The sequence below is a fragment of the Bemisia tabaci genome, chromosome 5 (genome assembly GCF_918797505.1).
Source record: "Bemisia tabaci chromosome 5, PGI_BMITA_v3".
NCBI classification, from domain to species: Eukaryota; Metazoa; Arthropoda; class Insecta; order Hemiptera; family Aleyrodidae; genus Bemisia; species Bemisia tabaci.
The window spans coordinates 46,068,357-46,089,465 of record NC_092797.1 but is presented as its reverse complement, the minus strand read 5'-3'; the positions used below and the strand labels follow the sequence as shown (position 1 = coordinate 46,089,465).

The 21,109-nt window shown below is 40.0% G+C and overlaps 2 protein-coding genes across 5 annotated transcripts in view; both read left to right on the top strand.

Moving 5' to 3' along the window:
* Nca (neurocalcin homolog) overlaps window positions 1–21,109 on the top strand; it is a 355,612-nt gene that overhangs the window by 253,125 nt on the left and 81,378 nt on the right. The window lies entirely within an intron of this gene.
* LOC109031240 (neuronal calcium sensor 2) overlaps window positions 1–21,109 on the top strand; it is a 342,919-nt gene that overhangs the window by 252,779 nt on the left and 69,031 nt on the right. For 2 of the 3 annotated variants that reach the window (XM_072300829.1, XM_019042662.2), the window contains one exon: window positions 7,332–7,444. In XM_072300829.1, coding sequence (XP_072156930.1) covers window positions 7,334–7,444 — 111 coding nt within the window. In that variant the 5' untranslated portion in view covers window positions 7,332–7,333. Of the gene's footprint in view, window positions 1–1,285; window positions 1,438–7,331; window positions 7,445–21,109 lie in introns of those variants that run through there. The other variant, XM_019042671.2, reaches the window with a different exon arrangement.

Here is a 21,109-nt window from a genome sequence, read left to right as displayed (position 1 = left end):
GTTAGCGGGCGCGTGACTCCGACACCTCCCTAGATCCGCCCAAGGTTGCCCCGTCTTCGATTCCGATCGAATTCACCTTCGGCTCGATTTTCATATTATTTCAAATATATTATATTCATGTTGTCTCAAACCTGGAAGACCCGGGGTATTGCATGGAGAAAAAAACTTCGTGCGTGGGACCCGAAGTTTAGGTCATATGGATCCTTGAAGTTTTCGGATTGAGCATTTGAACACTTTAGGTCTAGCTGTCGAGGTTCGGATCACACATCTGAAACTTCAGTTTTTACATCTGAAGTACGTCGGTTTTCACATCCGAAAAGCTTCGGTTCTCACATCTGAAGTACTTCAGATGTAAGAACTGAAGTTTCAGATGTGTGATCCGAACCTTGACAGCTAGATCTTAAGTGTTCAGATGCTCAATCTGGAAACTTCAGAGATCCATATGACCTAAACTTCGGGTCCCACGCACGAAGTTTTTTTCTCCGTGTGCCAACATTCATCTGGGAATGGAAAAATTTCCGGGAAAATCAAGGAATTTGTGAGGAAACTGAATATCACAACCGGGAATTTCTCCCTTCTCCTTCAAATAAGCATTCGAAAAGAAATAAGTGAAATATTCTTTGGGCAGAATGTACCAAAATTATTAGTGTCACGGATAGTTTGGAATACATTTCGCAATCAGGAACCGTAGAACATACGGTTCAATCTAAAAACAACGCATGTACTACCTACTAGTTTCTTTACACAAATGAGTGTTTTTATAGATGAGATAGAGATTGTAGTTCCCAATTGCAAAATGTAGTCCATTCAGCAAAGTTTGTTTAATTTATAGATGCTTTTTTGCCTCCGTTGTAGATTCACCTCCACCTCCTTGAGACAATCTCGTAAAAAACGCGTTCATTCCGTTGAGTTGAGTCGTACTACATTTTGCTATATTAGGAACTACAACTTCTGGATTATCCGTAAAAAACACTTACGTTCATAGAGAAACTGATGACATCTACGTTCTTTCTAAACTGAGCCATAAATTATAGTTCCTAACTCCGAAATGAAGTCCAGTTAGGCAACGTCAAGAGCGATGCGATGCGACACTCGATCAACATTCGCCGAACGTTCTTTGCGGTGTGCCACTGTGTCCCGACTCTGTAACTATGCTCGCCTAATTTCACGAATCCCATGGCTACCATAGCTTTACGTGAAATTGTACGCTTTATCTTCAATTTTGCAACTCATTGTCAGCTCCAACCTGAAGTGCCACTAAAGATCGGTGCTTCTACGTTACCTATCAGTTAAATTATCGAATTAACTCAGAAATGTCGTTCCCCTCCAAAAGTGTCCATTCTTGAATCGTTTATTTATTTTATTTTATTTTCGTTTTCTTGAGTAAACCGTTGCGTTGCCATACTTTCGCAGTGCTCCTTCACATCAGTAGAAAAGGTATGCATGATTAAAGCATCAAATTCCCCGTTTCTATTCAAAATTCTTCGTAGCTAATGCCTAAATAAGAGGGTTAATACCTTGTTTATGAGTTAATTTTAGTAATTTTTTATACTAAACCATGTTCTACGTATCTCATTTGCCACCGGAAACAAACTCTCCGTTCATCCAAATTGACGCATATTATCAGGTTACAGGTTTCTTCCGCCCACAGACAGAAGCGGATTCAGCAATTTGGCAACACCGGGTTTCCTCCAATTAAACCTATGTAAAATAAACGATTCTTGTCGGAGCACCTGACCTCTTCAAGAATCGATTCATTTCCACAGGTTTAAATGGAGTAAAACAATGTTGCCAATTTGCTGGATCCTCCAATGCCCACAGAAAAGATGAACCTCTATCCTGTCAGCCTATCCGGCAGGGAAAAGGTGACTAAAATTAACAAAAAGGCCCAATAAAGCGGAAAGCGGCAGATACACCCGTAAGTTACAATTGATTGTGAAAGTGAAACACCAATAGGAAACCAGGATTTCGATCGCTCGACGTCCAGCTATCGAAATTCTCCTTGCTTATTGGAGTTTCTCTTTTAACAAGCTCTTGTAACTCGAAGGTGTATCTGGGCCTTAAACGAGGATCCGCGAATTCCCGCGAAATATGAGATGACGAGTTGTCGAACCATATGATTCAATTAGCTATGCACTGAAAAAAAAAAAAAAAAAAAAAAAAAAAAAAAAAAAACACATTGGATCTAGAGTCCAGACTCTTGAAAACATCGATAAGAAAAAGTACTCTCGATTCAATCAGAATCTAGCTTAAATCAAGAACCAAGCCTCTTAATTTAAGCGAATTTTGTTTTGATTCAAGCAAAAATCCGATTGAATAAAAGAGTATTTTTTCTGTCAATGTTTTCAAGAGTCTGGACTCTAGATCCAATGTATTTTTTTTCCAGTGTGTGCCAATTATTTGGTCACTGGCAGCAAAGAGCAAGTTTTGTATTCCAGTCTGCATCCATCGATGCGGCCATCGATGTCCGGTGACGTCATCGGCCGTTTAGTATTCGTTGCCCTCAACGGAGAATCCCCCGTGTCCATCGTGCGTTCCCGTGCGTTGTTACCTTGACCGATATCTCCCCGCCCCCGACTTGGCTCCGTTTGCTCCGCCACTGACCTGCCGCATTCGAGTTGCTAGTAAGACTTCGATGGAGGATTTATGGATTTTCTCATTGGTACACTTCAGCGGCCGATCGGCTCATTTATCGATTATGGAGTTCACGTAGAGCCGGTTCCATACAATGAGGCGAAATTGGAGTATAATGGATCGGACTGAAAGAATGTGGTGAATCAGAATGTCGGCGAATGGATGTTGTTTTAACAGCATCTAATCAGCATTGAATGGAGTACTTGCGAAAAAGGAGGAATGTCCATGGAATCGTTTAATCTCAAGTAAAGCTCGTAATACACTGGAAAAAAAACCACATTGGATCTAGGGTCCAGACTCTTAAAAACATCGACAAGAAAAAATACTCTTGATTCAATCAGATTTAAGCTTAAATCAAGAATCAAGCCTCTTAATTCGAGCGGATTTCCTTTTGATTTAAGTTTAAATCTCATTGAATCAAGAGTCCTTTTTAATGTCAATGTTTTCAAGAGTCTGGACTCTAGATCCAATGTGTTTTTTTCCCAGTGTAATATTTGTGCTAGTTACGTCTAAAACCATTTTTTAGGCTCTAACAAGCTGTTCAAGGTGTGACCCTGTGACCGTATTGTAAAATCATTATTTTTTGACTGTGTATGAGAGTCAACTTTCATTTTCAATCAAATTTTCCGTGCAAAGTAGCGTGCAGCGGACATGGGGATACTTTAACCACTTTGTAAAGGGAAGGCGAGTGTTAAGACGGTAAATTTTTGCCCTTAATAGTGAAAACCTGTAGTGCTTGCTCTCGAAATTATTTTGCAATCGTGCTGGTTTGTTTTATATCATAATAAACCGTCATTCCGTCAGACGTAGCAGTCGAGTAGATACAAGTTTGTTGATTGTGTGATCAGCGAAAGGTGACGTCATTTTTCTCACCATAAATCAGAAGCTGTGCTGTACTGATGATGAGTCCGATTAGACCCGAAACGCGTCTTCAGTTGCTTTCCCATTACGGACGTAACTGATGTTGCGCCTAAGCGAAAAATTCAGAAATTATTCTTCTCAGAATATCTGGAAAATTATTCTCTTTGCGAGATTATCCCGCTGCAATGAGAAAAATGACGTCACCTTGGGCTGACCACACAATCATTTGAACTAACTCGCGTCTAATATGAGAATTCCCATCCTTTCCGACGCAATTTTACGCTGCTTACGACGATTCGTCGCCCATCCGACTCGAGGGCGCACCCCATTCTCTATGTGGGCCTTGTTTTACATATAAATCTATGCTTTCTGGGGCTCATGTAGAAATCGAGATACGGCTTTACGCCAGAGAAGCGACGAATTTCATTCCCACGGAATCCGGCAACCCCGCTTGGGCGATTGGCGGGAACGGCGAAACCTCCCGCTTGGGTGCGACATAACTCACGGCTACTTACATGGCACAACCGCCGCACAGTGGAGCCGAGTCAATACGAGAGGTCGGATAAAATCTGGCAACTTTGAAAGCTTATATTATCGAAAATATGAAGCAAGGAAGTTTAAGAGTCGTTTCGTTGGGTTTTTCGTCAAAATTCCTTTGAAAAACACCCCTTGAATTTGAATTTGTGACGAAATAGACTGAAAAATTTGAAATTTTAACCAGAAATTTCATGTCCGACTTCTTCTATTAGCTCGATCCACTGTGCGGCGCAGCGTTTCGCCGAGCGGAAAACGTCGATTTATAAACATGCCCGAATGCAACTCCAACGTCCACGGATCATGAATCCTAATCCTCATCCGGAAGCGAACAGCGCCAAAGCGAGCAACTTTCCGCCATAAACGGAGCTTTACACGCTTCCGTCGTCATCGTTTAACCAGCACCAACGGAGGGTCAATCAAGAGGGTTGAGTCTGCCCGGGACATACTGCCGTGCTTAGGAAAAGTGCCGTATGATCATGCGAATGTTGCCCAAGTGCCCTCGAAAATATACTAATTTTTTAAAAAAAGTTACAAATATTTTACAAATATTTTTATTTTAAAATTTTTAGATACTTTAAATCTATTTGGGTAAAAAATTTGCTGAAATATCAGAAGAAAAGTGTTCAAAGTTTTCCAGAAAATCCGCGTTTTATAAAGAGGAATTTGGAATGTCTGAAGGTTGATACGGCGTTTTTACTTACCACGACTGCAGCGTAGTGGAATTTCCTCTTTAATTTTTGGACGGATTTAATTAGAATGAGCATAGCTACATCACACGGTGCTTTTTTGAGGAAAATAACTAAGCAACGTTCTCAGAAACAATATATTTTATAGACGCCGCACCAGTAAATCTTTTGTGAGCAGCTGTTTGCATGTATTGGCGCGGAGCTTAATGAAGGGAATTCAAAACGCCTTCATTTTCTAGGTATGCAATATGGACATCTACTGAGGACGAATAGTGGTATCAAGGCTTTATTATCAAGCGTGGTATCAAGACACAACGTCGCGCCGCGCTGCGTTCATTTAAGTTCTTTGATTCTTCTGCGCGCACATTGTGCAGTGACGGTGAAACTGCGAAAAAGTGTATCTTGTTCACGATATCTCAAAATATCGGGTCCCATTTTATTCAATCGAAGGAAAATGAAGCAACACCGGGCTAACCATTTTCACATTAAAATATCCTTCTTCAAAATATTCCTAAAGTTGTGCAGAAGATCTCATCTTGAATCTACACTTAAATGCACCCCTGAGAATTGGAAAATATTGTAGCGTGAGGAAATTCGTGATTTTGTAAGCTCATTTTTCGATTAAATGTTTAACAACCGCGTGAAAAGCACGGTGAGAAATGTAGTTCTGGTAACTAGATTTTCGGGTAGTTGCATTATTATTGGGTATTTGGTAATCATTTATATCCATGTGCAGCCTGAAGGAACATTTTCTCCCTTTTTCCATGGGCGGTCACCCGTGCATGTGCTTGTGCATGTCGAGGGCTGAGGATCAATACCGCCTGACGATTTTGATTAAAATTAGTTAGCGACTTTGCCGCATTTTGCAATATAAACTACGCAAACTGATGTTTTTAGTTCTACAAATTGCACAGAGGAGCACTGTAATTAAGCTGTATTGTATGAAAAAGTTGCAAATTTAACCTACTATATGTACACAAACGGCGCAGTTTCCTCTTCGTCCTCACTGGAAAAAAACACATTGGATCTAGAGTCCAAACTCTTAGAAACATCGACAAGAAAAAGTACTCTTGATTCAATCAGAATCTAGCTTAAATCAAGAACCATGCCTCTTAATTTAAACGGATTTCGTTTTGATCATAACAAAAATCCGATTGAATCAAAAGTATTTTTTCTTGTCAATGTTTTAAAGAGTCTGGACTCTAGATCCAATGTGTTTTTTTTCCAGTGCTGTAAAATTTCCAGATTGTAGATAGGCGGTATTATCCCTTAGGCATCAGTGTACATTTTAACTTCGAGAGGATAATACCAGTAAGTGCATAGGAATCACACTCCACTCCGAGGCTATAAAACTCGCCGTATGGAAAAAGTTAGTCATTTTCCGGAGAGGGAGATGTGCCACGGCCCGTTTATCTTGCTTTCCCACGAATTCTAGGGAAAACGCCCAAGCGGCTCAACTAATGATGCATCGCTGAAAAACTTTATGGGCCCAACGAGGGTTTCTCGCATGATGCTCGCGGCTGAATAAGAAATGAATCTTCATCTTGTCGAGGGAGGGAAAGCGGTTTATACGATCATCATTATTTAAGTGAGACGAGCTCCCCCTCTCTCTCCCCCCCTCCTCTCTTCTATCGGGCGGGGCCTTTCAGTGTATTCCGGGTCGAAAGAAAACTTTGGATCAGATGGCGCGGATAAGGGGTGGAGATAATGTCATACTTTCGTGTAATAACTTGAAATAAAATATAGGAATCTTTCGTCGAATATCAAAACGGTGGATTGAATCGAATGTGACTTTTGGCGAAAGCACCCTTGTATACCGGATGCAGGGGCAATTTGCACAAAGTAGCATGAGCTTCTTAGTTTAAATATGTTCCAAATAATTGGTACTCGTCGGAGAAGATTGTTTCATATAGAATGGATTATTCGTAATGACTTTAAGAGGGCTGCAAACGGTTTCACCATTTGCCAACTAATCGCCACGTTCCTGCCCGATCCTAATTCTGCCGTGCTAAGGAAGAACGCCGTATGAACATTCAAGAGTTGCCAAATTTCCTTCGATAAGATTTTTATTTCTGAGGAAAGTTATGAATATTTTTCCTGGAAATTTTCAGGGACTCAAGGTGAAATCGCGAACAAATTTACCTGAAAAATTGGAAAGAAATTATTCATGATTTTAACAGGAAATTCGTGTTGTATCAAAGGAAATTTGGCAACGCTTAAAGGTTCATACGGCGTTTTTCCTTAGCACAGCAGAATTGCACAATAACACTCTGAATATGATTTTATACATCTATAAAAACAGTGAAATGTTTTAAATGTGTTCCTTAAAATTGTGAAAAAAGAATATAATTCATAAACGACGGTGGAACGATGAAGGAGATAAGGTATGGTGACAAATCTGCGTCTTCGTATTATTTTAAGTCATTTTTTAAACGTTTTAAAAATATTTTAGAGTTCATGCTCTCTGAGAAATATAAAAGGCAAAAGTCCATAGATCAGGTTCACAGCACTTAATTAAACCCGAAGGAAGCACTTGGACCAGATAAATGTGTGTGCCTGCCGTAACTTCAACTATTCCTGCTTTTAATGTTGAAATGATTTTTTTGTTCGCAGAAATGGGGTGCTTCGGAAGCAAAGACAAACTGTCAAAAGAAGACATGGATTTTTTAAAGTTGCACACACGATACGACGAAGCAACGATAAAAGAATGGTACAAAGGATTTAAGGTAAATTCGATTTTTTCCCTCACTTCACACACTATCTGTTGCACATCTGTTGAGTGCAGAAAGGGCTGAAAATAAAGAGTCGGAGAAAATTGGATCAGCGAGATGCGCTTTCTGCTCTTGCAGTATTACACAATGCGTCGTTTCCCGCACGAAGGAACGCAACTCCATTCCATGGTTGCAAAATTGACTCAAACAATTCAATTTTTTACGATAATAAATCTGCATAATTTTCTTTCAAAATTTGTCTAATTTTTGCTTGAGATTAGAACAAAAATTAGTGAAACTTTTCGTCAGATTTTCTCAAAATTCTCCTGGTAAAAATGCAGTTTGTGCGGCAAAATCCGGCAACATTGAAATGTAGTCACGTTCTTTCATGAGAGAAACTAAAAAAGGAATGTATTTGAGTCTACTGGTATCTTTCCGTTATTAAATATGCGTTTTTACTTACTCGTAATTCTGAGGAGTGAAGAAGGGAATAAAATAATATGCAGATTTTGAAATATTCGACAGAATTTCGTGCTAACTAGGATGTGGCATGTGGTATAAAATGATTTTTAGCGTAATTGATAAATGATGAGGATGATTCTATACTTGACAGGATCATCGGAAAGTCGCCCTTTGGGAAGGGTTAAGGAATTAACGGATGCGAGCAAAAACAATTAATTAGTACCCTTTCACGGTTCAGCACCGACTAAAGGCACAAAAACACGCAATCCCGCTGAGCAATGGTCTATGCGGTGTAAAAACTTTATTACTCGCCTGATAAAATACAAACGCCCTATTATCTGTGTATTTTTACACTAAGTTTTGGGCTTTACCTCTTGTAGGGGCTGAAGGCTAGAGCGAATTGAAAAGTCGACTAAAATTTGAAAAATTGAAGGAAATTAACAAATTTTTACTTACAATTCAACTCTTAGAAAGAATCTCACCTTACATAATTGAGTCCTTGTTTTTAATGAAATTTACTTCATTCGCTCTCTTGCACTCTGTATTATGTTTTTAATAACATATTTAAACTTAACCAGGCGATTCTAATTGTCAAATTACTATAAATTTATCGAAAAATAACCTCTTTTTAAATATTTTCGAGGAAAAACACGTGAAGAGCCAACTTAGGACATACATTTTGGAATATTATAAACTACTATTTCTGGCTCATTTTAGAAACAACATAAGTGCCGTTAGTTTCCCTGTATTCAAACGTTGAAGTACAATTGTTGCCAGTAAGTTAAGCCTTCTAAGACCTGTAGATTTCATAACTTTAATAGTGGTTCCGTCTTGAACCCATTTTAACTTTTCGCATTTTTATTTTCACACAGCCAAAAATCGCAAAAAAAATCTCCCTTTTGCAGCATACAATATTTGTAGAAAAATTAGAACTCTGGCGACTCAAATTAAAACTTGAAATGAAGAGTCAATTTGCCATCGGGTTTCTACCTTTTCTAAAGTAAATGGCATGACTTCTTGCCCTGGGGACGTAGTAGGACAGCTAGGATTAGATGTTCGATCGACGAATAACACGTCTTCAAAATGAAAGCACGTAGAAACCGCGGAAAGACATACTTGTAAGGGTCTGGAGTATGGATGGGAAGAGGCGATTGAAAAAATGGAAATACCACGAACAGAGAGGAGCGAAGCGCCTGAACGGGTCCCTCAGTTCGAGTTCAGTTTGATCGATAGAATAAACATTCGGGCCCTTGCGAAGGCATTTTTACCCTGCTGAACAGAAACCACGTAACTGATAAGATACTTCCATGAAAAAATGAGGTTCTTGCCCAGCGAGGAGTATCGGTTGCTTGTTGCGCCGTGAAACCAGACGCTAGGCAACCCGCAAGACGGACTGCATGCATTACGCCCAAGTGCACCTTGGAGAGATTCCCGCGGCGGCGGGTATTCTCGAAGTCGTTCATCTTTCGCGTTTGGATCCTCCTTTAATGAGGTTAGCGTGGCTTTTCTTCTTCCTTGTATTATTTCATACGCGCGATGAGACTGCTCTCAGTGACAATATACAGGGTGTTTAGGGTTTCAATAGGTCGAAATAAGTCTTTTTTCCTCTTTAAGTCCCCTCCCCGCCTCCCCAAAATTGCTCCCTAGTAGCATTTCTATCTCGGATTTCACGACATTTTTTGATACGCAGTCACAGTTTGTTAGCGCTAAGATTGTACTTCGCAAATTCGTAATTTTTATTGGAGGATTAAAAATAATTGAGTGATATTAAATAGAACAACAGGAATTCAAGTCAACAATACAATTTAAGAAAATATAGTTAAAAATGCACATCGACGGTGAAACTACCAGACCACGTATCTTGTTTGCGGTGTTAAGAAATCTCTGCTCGTCGGAGCACAAATCAATTTTATTTCTTGAAGTTTTCCACAGAGTTTTCCTCGCAAAGAGAAGAAAAATAATGAAAGTTTTCAAAAATTGACATTGAGTAGTTTTCCATTTAAAAATAAAGTATGACAGAAAGTCTGCAACGTCTCAAACCAAGATCCGTGGTCTGGTACTTTCACCGTCGATATAAAACGTTATAATGGAACGAAAACACATCCAGGACGCTTTGCCAATTACAAACTGATTCTCAACTGGAACATAAACTATAAATAAAAATTTAAAACGAAGAGATGAGTGCAGACTGTTGTATTAGCTCGTTAGATCAGTCTCTCTATTGATCGTGTGCTCCGAACTGTAGGCGACCCAACAATCTCGATATCAAAACTCGGCAGTTTTGAAAACGCCTTCAATTAGGGCGTGATACCTCCCGCATTCCGGAGAGTACGAATAGTTGTATCATTGCGCCTTACCAATGCAATGGAAGCGTAGCCTTCAATTATTTGCAAAACGTTTCCCTTCGGCACGATTGAGGTTGTTTATTTCATTTTTTGTTGGTAGGGTGGACATTTTTCTTCCGATGTTGTTCCCAGGTGCATTAAAATGCAAATTTTCGAATTTGCCCACGCAGGCAGGATGCCTCCGAAATCGCAAAAATGAAAATGGTCGCGAGCGAGTCGCATCACACCGACACTTCCATCGTCCTTTAGATAATTTTGAAGGGAAGAAATTCCACTGCATCTTGATTTGAAGGAGTAGATAGAAGTGAGGGAGGGGGGACCATTTAATCAGACAAACCTGAAGTTAAAAAGGCATTTTTTCGGCAATTTCTTTTTTTTTCGTCTTCCTCATTTAATTGTTCTGTCCATGGTGAAAAAAAATGACTCATTGCGTTTAAAATTGACCCAGTCTGTGTGGAGGGATAAGGCACTATTTAACGTTTTGACTTTTTGTATATATTCTTTACTGTTTCATAGTTTCCCTCGAAACTTCTTTAATCGTGATGTCAGTTTTTTTCCCACCTAAAACATAACATAATATCCAAATTTGGTACCCTTTATTTTTGCGTTTCTTGGTTTTGCTGCATTGATCCGAGTCTTTTTATTTACTTTATTTACGTTTACTTTTTATTCCGTCTCTGTCTCGCAATAGCAGCAAATCTGTACGACTCATTTCTCGCCTTTTTCCGGTTGAAAATGAGATTATTACATTTCGAAACGTCCTGGTTTTTACTTTCTCGCTCCCCTCGCGGGTAGAGGAAGTATTGTGATCGTCTAAGAAAAAAAGAATGATTGAAATTTTTTGGATTTTCCGATTTTCTGCGTCTCTTGTAGCATCTTTCCAGATCAATTGTTATTTTACCATGCGCATTGGCTGATTAAGTGGTTCATTATTCTAAAACAAAGTATGCGCGGGGATTTTGAAGCATTGCAATTATAATTGAGGTCGGTGGTTTTGATTTAACCGTTGTCCTAGTTTCTCAACTCGTGGAACATTTCCCCAAAAAGCCTTTTGAAAGGAACGCTCCCGTCGAACCGGGGCCACCGGGAGATCCATATCCATCTCCGCGTTTCGAAATAACTTCCTTTCTCTTCCGAGGAAGTTCTATTCTCCAGCCAATGAGAAGGGGTAATTTGAACCTTTTGCTGTCAGTGATGCTGAAACTCAATTCGAAGGGTGGGCAGAGCCGTTAATTCGTGCGTTGATTCCTCATTTGATCCTCTTAGCACTTGATTGAGAGCCTTTTATAAACCTTAATTGGCTCTTAAATCGGACCCTTAATTGGCCGCATCTAAGGTTCATTTCTTCTCCTCCGAGGAAGTTGAAATGTGAAGAGAACACCGATTTCATTTTAGCTTCAGCACCCGTGATGAACTTAGAGATTTAGGCCGTCGTTACTCTTACGAAAGAACGTAACTACATTCCAATGTTGCATAAATTCCTCTCGCAAATCACATTTTTATCAGGAGAATCTCGGGTATTTCTAATGAAAATTTCACTGTAAGTTAGCCTCTGATCTCGTTAAAAAAATCAGACAAATTTTTGACATAAATTACGCTGGTACTTTTTTGATAATAATCGAACTTTTTGAGTCAATTTTTGAACCTTAGAATGGAGTTATCTTTTTTCGTCCGGGAAACGACCCAGTGTCTTATACTTACTCATATTATACAATTCTTCTCTTCGTGTCAGGCCCGAATTTTCACATAACGAGTAGAAGAAGATTCACGGGGTCTCTAATAACTTCTCATTAAAAGGAACGGTTTTAGGTCAAACTGAGGGAAATGCAAAGGAAATAAGCAAATGAGTGACTTTCTCTTCAAGAACCGAAGTCGAAGTGGAATCACATTTATTTTCAAAATGGTAATTTTTGGCCGGTAAACTGAAATTTATAATTCTCACGGAGGAAGAAACATTCAAGTATGAACATTTCAAAGCTGAAACACTGCAAATTTGACTTTTAACTATAGTAGTTTCAAATGAAGAATTGAGCTGTGAATAATTAAAAAAACCCACTGAACAAACCAACCTAAAATCCGAATCAGTATTCAACAATTTTTAAATAATTAAAGGGAAACGGGATTTTGAAATACGAGAAAACTTTTTTAATCAAAGGTCTGGCTCTGAGACGGTTTCACCTGTGGATGTCTTTGGACGGGATGCCGTTGCGAGAGACCGAGAAGAGAGTAAATTCAAGCTCGGCTTCAAAACGGTCGTTAATTATGATAATTCGAGGCAGAAATTGAGTCGAATCCGCGCGGCAGTCAGCCCGACTCTCCAAGTTTTTCCGGGGCAACATCTCCGGAGCTATATCTCCTAATTAGGCCAACTCGTCCTTCCTCCCCCTCCCCCTTCCGATTGCCCTCCGTATCCAACCCCTTATTTTCGGGACGTTCTTCGCACTCGCCCGGAACAACTCCTTCCTTCACCCCCTCCCTCCCGAACTAGAAAGACAATCAATTTACTCCGTGCTACAATCTTGCTCCTGCCAAGTTGCCAAGAGAAATTGTTTCGTGTGCGCTGTTGGACACTTCGGAGTAAAATTCGATGTTAGACCACTACCGTGCTAGGGAAGAACGCCGTATGAACCCTCAGATGTTGCCATATTTCCTTCAAGTCAAATTTACCGGGGAAATTGTGAATATTTTTATACGGATTTTGCCGAAAATTTTTTTGCGCGATTTAATCTAAAACATTTGAAAATTCCAAGAAACACTATACAAAACTTTCCTCACAAACACATGTTTTAATCGAGGAAATTTGGCAACTTTCGAATGTTCAAACGGTTATCTTCCTTAGCAAGGTAGAATAGATTCCACTTCACCCCCATCTTCCGATTTGGGAAGGGGCGTTATAAAATGAGATATGATGAGAACTGAGTAGCCCGTGATGAGACATACAGACACATATATTATGCCGCTTTCACAGCACAGCCTCGCGTTTTGCGACGCCCAATCGCCATTGCCCTGTATCCTGCGAAAGATCATCAGGCAATTGGCACCTCCTGATCTCCTCCATCCTTGCCGCCAACCTTTCACAGGACGTCCACTCCGTCGCCTTCCGGGAAGAACCTATAATTGAAAACCTGCTGGGCAACCGATCGTCTGCCATCCTTCGCACATATCCATAGCAGAGCAACTGTTTGGACATGCTCCTGATATTGTGCACGATGTAATTTTCCACACCCATTATCTCGCGCACCATTTCATTGCAAATACGCTCTCTTCTCAAGATTCCAGCAGACTTCCGCCAAAAGTCCATCTCAGTTGCCCTAAGCTTGTCTTCACCTCTTTTCTTCAGTTGCCAGACCTCATTCCCGCAAGTTACAATACTCTTCACGATGACGTTAAAATAATCGTAAATCCTTTTATTCTCTCTAGAGATATTTTTGCCCCAGAGAACCGCATTTAGAATGGCGATAGGTTTCTTGCCTTGCACATTTCGGTCTTTAATAGCCCGATCCAATTTTCCGTCTTTAGTTAACCAAACTCCTAGCTCCTAGCTAACCCCTGAATGATAAAGACAAGACATACATTTTTAAAAGTACATACAACCAGGCTTTAAGAATAGGCAGGTAATGTGTGTTGCCGTATTGTTTCGTGTGATTTCTTGATAATTAGAAGCAAAATTAATATTTTAGAAAATTAAGATTGGTATGTTGATGTGAGTCTACTTCTGGTATAGAACCACCTAAAGAAGGAAAGTAACAAATAATTTGACCGGTTTTTTCTCTTCATGCTACGAAAGAAATACAGAATATTTTTACCGTGAGTCTATCCTGGCCTACTCTTTTTTTCATTTTACTTGACGCCAGTTCGTAATTGAAGCCACAATAGATTTAATTCCACGTGAAGTAAAAATTTAAGGAAAATAATTCGATTTTCCTTAAGTTTAAAACTCTAAAATTTTCGAATTGAATGAAGTTTCAATCAAGCCCGCAAACGCCTTCATTTAGTTGATTATATGACCCACGATTGATTGAAAGTGTACTGAGTTGCATCCGAGAAATGAAGGGCTTTCGGGTTCCCAAAGCTTCGAACCACCCTTTTTCACTGATTGAGAGAAGTATGGTACCTCCATTTGGTTTGGCAACCGCGTTTGATTCCGTGATTGTTGATTGTTGAGTCTCCTCTTGATAAATCGCAGTATTGCCATGTCATCGATGTGAGCAGTCACGCTCAAATTTTCTAAATTGAGTTTTCTTAAAAAATCAACTAATATTTAATGCAAATAAACTGACTAATTTAGCTAAATTTGAAAAATTCGCGAGCTGAAGCCATGGCTCTAACTCCCGAAACTTTTGGCCTCTCAGCCCGGAACGGACGGTTTGTCTAAATAGCCCGCAAATTTTTTTTCAGTGAATCTAAAGATGGCAGCGGCATTTTTCTAGTATTTTTCGTGTCAGAAGTTTGGCTGCCCTTTTCGGCCCTAAGCTTCCTAAAAGCTACATTTTTGACAAATCCATCCATACTCTACCTATATAGGTTCTTACGGCAATACAGGCAATACAGCAGCGTAGTTTCGCCCCCGGCGAGTGATGGATTTTTTCGGTGAATGCTGCAACATCGGCGGGAACTGGAGCGAAATCGGTGCGTTTATCAAGGAGTTTTTCTCGCGCGCTCCGTAACGAATTTAATCGAATGAAGCTCGAATTTGAATCTAATCAGCGCGCCGGGGAGTGAGTCGTCGATGGAAATCGGCTTTAATTAAATCGGCTGCCTGTCAAACAGCGCCGGATTATGAGTCGACGAAATCCGGTTACCTTCCGGGTCGTTTTCTGCCCTGTTACGGAAGAGAACCGTAAGTGTATCCCTATACGAGCCACGGTTAGCACACGCTTTTATATGTCTCAAAGCTCATCCCAGAATGCACTTACGGCGTTTTTCCTGAACGCGGCAAAGCGGTTCCGCGCTTACCGTGTCAACGGTGAATCCACCCCTGAATGCTCCCCGAGAAACAAGGCGCACGCGGTGCAGTTTTGAACAATGTTGACGGTGAGAATACACCCTGTCACTTTTGTATCGTAAAGGCATATCCCTACTTCCATGTGACCCCTGAAAAGCATTAAATTATATGGAGGACAAGGCCCACGTAAACATTAAGATACACCCCGATGTCAGAGAGGCGCAACCTGGCGTGACATGGAAAAGAGTAGTAAGTACAGAAATCGTCGGTACTGTGGCGTAAGGGCGTATCTCGATTTCCGTACGAGCTCCAAACAGCATGAATTCATTTGTAAAACAGGGCTATCGTGGAAATTGAGATGCACCCTCTCATCAGAGAAGCGACGAAATGAAGTTTCGAAATCAGTCTTTTTATATAAATTGGATCAGTAAAATTGTAAAGGAAATTCGATCTAAGAAAGTAGAGAATTGAACGTAGTTTTAAACTCTTTTAGTCAGGGAAAATCAGTTTGGGAAATGCAAGGGAAAAATAAATCAAAGAATTGTTACAAAGGGGTTCACTGTGACAAAGAGTTATTGTTGGCGATTTTTTTCCCTCATACAGAATATCTGAAGGTACAGCTGATAATACGAGGGTCATCCAAAAAGTAAGGTTCCCTACCTTGTATCTTCCGAACGAAAAGAGATAAATCAAATCGGTAAAAATTTACATATTAGACATACTCTAAGCTTTAAAACAAGCTCAAGTTTTTGAAAATCCGTTGAGGACTTCGCGAGAAAATTCAATTTTACTGAGACGACCTCCTGTCGCCGCGTGCCCACCTCCAAGGTCAGGATGCGCGGAGAGTCGCTCACTTCTGACTCCGCGCATCGCCTCTAAACATCAAATGATAAATGAATTCAAAATATTTCATTAAGTAGGCCTTACCCTACTTTTTGAGATAGTCTCCGCATCTTTTTTGACATTTCTGGTATCATTACAGCAGCTTTTTCATGCCTTCCACGTAAAAGGTCTCGTCTTGGCTCCAAAACCAGTCATTGCCAGCGCTCTGCACCTCTAAATCGGTTAGAAATCGCTTTCCACAGTGGAAATTTTTCATCTCAGGAATAGACGAAAGTCACCTGAGGCTAAATAAAGAAAGTACGGAGGATTGGTGAAAAATTTTACCACGGTAAGCAACTGATTTGGAAGTGCAGATCGCTGGCAATGACTGGTTTTGGAGCCAAGACGAGACCTTTTACGCGGAAGGCATGAAAAAGCTGCTGTAATGATACCAGAAATGTCAAAAAAGATGCAGAAACTATCTCAAAAAGTAGGGTAAGGCCTACTTAATGAAATATTTTGAATTCATTTATCATTTGATGTTTAGAGGCGATGCGCGGAGTCTGAAGTAAGCGACTCTCAGCGCATCCTGACCTCGGAGGTGGGCACGCGGCGACAGGAGGTCGTCTCAGTAAAATTGAATTTTCTCGCGAAGTCCTCAACGGATTTTCAAAAACTTGAGCTTGTTTTAAAGCTTAGAGTATGTCTAATATGTAAATTTTTACCGATTTGATTTATCTCTTTTCGTTCGGAAGATACAAGGTAGGGAACCTTACTTTTTGGATGACCCTCGTATTTACAATTCTAAGGGGACCAGGCTTTCCTTAATCCATGGAAGTGATGGAATAACGAAACATTCTTGGAAAAAACTTTCACTTGATGCATTGGTAAAAAATTAGCTTGGATCTAGAGTCCAGACTCTTAAAAACATTGACCAGAAAAAATACTCTTGATTCAAATGGAAATCCGCTTAAATCAAGAGGCTTGGCTCTTCGATTCAAGGAAAAATCCGATTGAATCAAGAGTATTTTTTCTTGTCAATGTTTTTAAGAGTCTAGACTCTGGATCCAAGCTACTTTTTTTACCACTGTGATATGAAAAATTAAATCGGGAAGAAGGATCATTGAGGTGCATTTGCCTCCAAGTGGTACAAAAAACCGAAAAACCCCGAAAGGCTCCAGACTCGGGCCAGGAATAAATAAAATTTAAATCCAAACCGGGAGGGATAACACAATAATACGGAGTACAGCGTCAAGCTTGCGTCAATCGGGGCTTGGATTCCTTCAGCGTATGATGGATGAGTCGCCTTTTCATCCGTATCCTTCTGTTCCACCTCCTCGGGATGGCAGCCGGCTCGGCTCGTATTCTGCGTCGATCTTATTTGACAGCTTGAATGAGATCCTCGATTCCTATCCTCAATCGGAGATGGGCTCCGATTCAAGGCGGAAAGCCCTCGCCGCTCACCCGGTCGCGCTACGCCCCAAAACCGGGCCGAAACTCGAATTTTTAGGGGGATTTATTGGCGATCGGAATCAGAGTCCCGCCGTAATAGCGAAGTGAGCAAATGTTAAATTGTCGAAATCGAGTTTCCTTCAAAATGCGTCTAATCGCTTCTCACTGGAAAAAAAACACATTGGATATAGATTCAAGACTCTTGAAAACATTGACAAGAAAAAGGACTCTTGATTCAAGCAGATTTAAGCTTAAATCAAAAGGAAATCCGCTCAAATTGAGAGGCTTGGTTCTTGATTTAAGCTTAAGTCTGATTGAATCAAGAGTATTTTTTTTTTCGATGTTTTTAAGAGTCTGGACTCTAGATCCAATGTGTTTTTTTTTTCCAGTGTTAGATGAAAACACTGAGCTAAAACAAAAAAATGCTTCTTATTTTTTAAGAACGAGACGTATGAGAAAGCCGTAAGTGCACAAAAAATGACGTAGTTTCGGGCAAGACAGCAGTAAGTAGAGTAAGTAGAGTATTCCTCCAGAGAGCCAATGAAAACAGTGCTTTCAAGAAAAGTGCCGCCCGCTTCGCCCAATTTCTAACCTGAAACGGGTTTGTTGTGTGTCCAAAACACAACCACGAAAGCATGTTAGATAGCTGTTACGGTTGCCTTGCCTAACACTATAGCTTAACATGAAAATGAATAAAACCCAGTTCATGTTCTGCTGATGTTATGCCTAACGGTGATTCCGGCAGCCACCCAATAATTGAGTAACCACTTTGTATATTTAAATTTATTTTTTCTCTAGTGATATTTCTATTTTCTTTTGATGTAAATTTTTAATTCTGTAATAACGTTATTTGGATGGCGAATAAACAAACAAACCAAAAAAAAAAAAAAAAAAAAAAAACAGTCCATGTATGAAATGTAATTGGTCGATTTGTAATCATCCAAACGTTTTCTAGGAGTCCTCCTGATGTGATAATTAGTGGCAATTCGACGAAGAACGGAGGCTTCTTTCAATAAAATTTTCCGGTCAGACGCTTCTGAGCCCGTTTTCTCAAAACTTCATTTTTGCGTTTTGTGATGAACCCCGGATGGAAAATTGACAACTCGCGTCGATTTTTCTCTTTAAATTTTTCGAAACATCTGCGTTACGTAAAGCAACCCTGCACTTCACCCTTCACCCTTTAAGAGGATGCACGATTTTAGCAATCCCGTATGGAACTTATCAGGTTTTGATTTTCTACTCTTCATGGAATGTATCCGCACTTTATCATGAGCGAGGAAGTCATGAAATAAAGGCGTAGCCGGAAAATACTTTTGCCGAGTCTCGAGATGAAATATCCCAGTGTGCGGCGAGTGATATCAAAGGCAGGAATCACTTAGGCCGTTTTCAGAGGCGTCGCGACGGACGATTGAGTCCGATCGGGAATAAATGGAGCCGTGCCGAGTAAAAACAACGTATGTCCTCACTGTTTTCACGGGAGTTACTCGTTTGTTCGTGATATAGGCTGCGTCGAGCCCAGAAATCCGTCCATTTCTTCGTTTCTTTCAATTTAACGTGTTGATTGGGACACGTGGCGCCGACACGGAGCCTTTTACTTTTCTTTGGGGAGCAGTTATACCGTGCCAAGGAAAAACGCCGTATGGCTTTCTGAGAGTTGCCAAATTTCCTCTTGGAAAGTGTTTAGTTTTGAGAGAGGTCATGAATATTTTTCTTTGAAATTTTTAGGCTTTTTAGATCAAAATCGAGTACATTTTATATGAGAAGAGTACGGACATGTAGAAATATGGAGCTTTTAGGGCCCAAAAGGGCAGCCAACCTTCTGACACGAAAAATACCAGATAAATGCCGCTGTCAATCCTCAGGTTCCAATATCAAACCAAGATGGCCCAGAATGTGCTTAAATTAGCGTTCCTCCGCATAAATTGCTAAAATGTTGCAAAAACCAAGTCAAATTCGTACTTTACAAAAAACGAGTCGTAAAAATTGTAAAAATAAATGATTCTGGTTAATTTTTCCGCTCATAGGTTGGCTGCCTTTCTGAGCCCTAAAAGCTCCATGACCTAAACTCTGAATTACCGACATGCCTGTACTCTCCCCATATAGGTACTCTAGAACAAATTTCGAAACAAATTCTCTGGAATATTGGGAGAAAAATATCCCCCAATTTTCCTGAACATTCGTGATTTGTCTAAGAAAATTTGGCAACATCTGATAGCTATATGACGTTCTTCCTTTGTACGGCAGAGTTGAACATCTGCCTCCATCGTTTTTTAGGCGTGATGCAAGAATGTGTTTCGAAAATGGACCCTGACGTTGACGAGAGAAGTAGGGAGAATCGACGGGGGCTCGGGCCATCATGATCCGATGATCTGACAAAGACCCTGACGTACACGCAACGCGTCTATATAGGATTATCATAAAGGTGTCAGAGAACATTGACAGTGAAACTGCAAAAACGCCTATCTCGTTTGGGATGTTTTAGAATCTCCACTCCCATTTTATTTTATCGTAGGAGGTCGAGCCAACTCTACCGCTCGAACTGCAATGTCATATCTCGTCGTAAACCAGGTTCTTGTTCGTTGCGTCTCCTCTTCATAAAATGTCTCCTGTCAAACACAAAACTTTAAAACGACGACCGAACTGACAGTGTACGAATTCCCGTAAGGATAAAGCTGAAATCAATGAATTCTTCAACATTGACGCCTTAATGCAACTATTCGTGCTCTATGGGTGTCCGTGTTGCCTATCTAAAATTTGAAGGCGTTTTGACTTTCTCAGTCCTTATGATTATGCTCGTGGTTTACATACAAACGATCGAAACGTACGAAATCGATGTGTATCCTTTGGCCTTTTATAGATGATTTCTAAATTTTTTCCCTAGAAATCTCTAAAACTCAATAAAGTTCGTATCACATCAAACAATTATGATCAAAAATGAATCATAAAAGATATATGTCAAACGTCTAGGAATATTCAAAGACTGGAGAGAGTAAATGGAAATAACATTTTATAAAAAACTGCATGCATTATTAATAGTTGATTTCTCGTAAAAAATTCTTGTCAAAGTGGAATTTTTCCCATACTGGAATCTAGATACTAGTTGTCCTAGTATCATCATAGATATTAACAATTTTTGGTTGAGATATTCCTCAGACAGGTACTGCCTGCTTGTGTATGTAATTTTTTTTTTAAAAAAAGCAAAAAAGAAAATAGAATGTAAGAAAAAACTATTCTACATTGAGATATATTTGGAGCATTTTAACTTTGTCTTCCGTGTCATTTTCTTGCTTACGATATTAAAATCTCACAAATCGCGAAATACACTTCTGAAAGGAGGAACGATCCTTGAAAGAGGAACCCTCAGGCTTCATTTCTCGCATTATGCAGCTCATTAAAGTATAACTTTATACAAACTGCATCGTTGCCATACTCCACGAGAAAATCCATTTCTACCCTTTCGGAGACTAAATTTTCACGTCGCACCGACAACGACGCGCTTTTTACTGGTGTCACTCTGTCACGTTTTAAGCTTCAATTTGATGGACTTCATTAAGACATTCTTCTAACCGATATAACGGAGTTACGCGTTAAAGAGTCCATCGTCAAAGAAATTTCGGGGGGGGGGGGGGGGCGCCTAAGGAAAATCGCGAAACC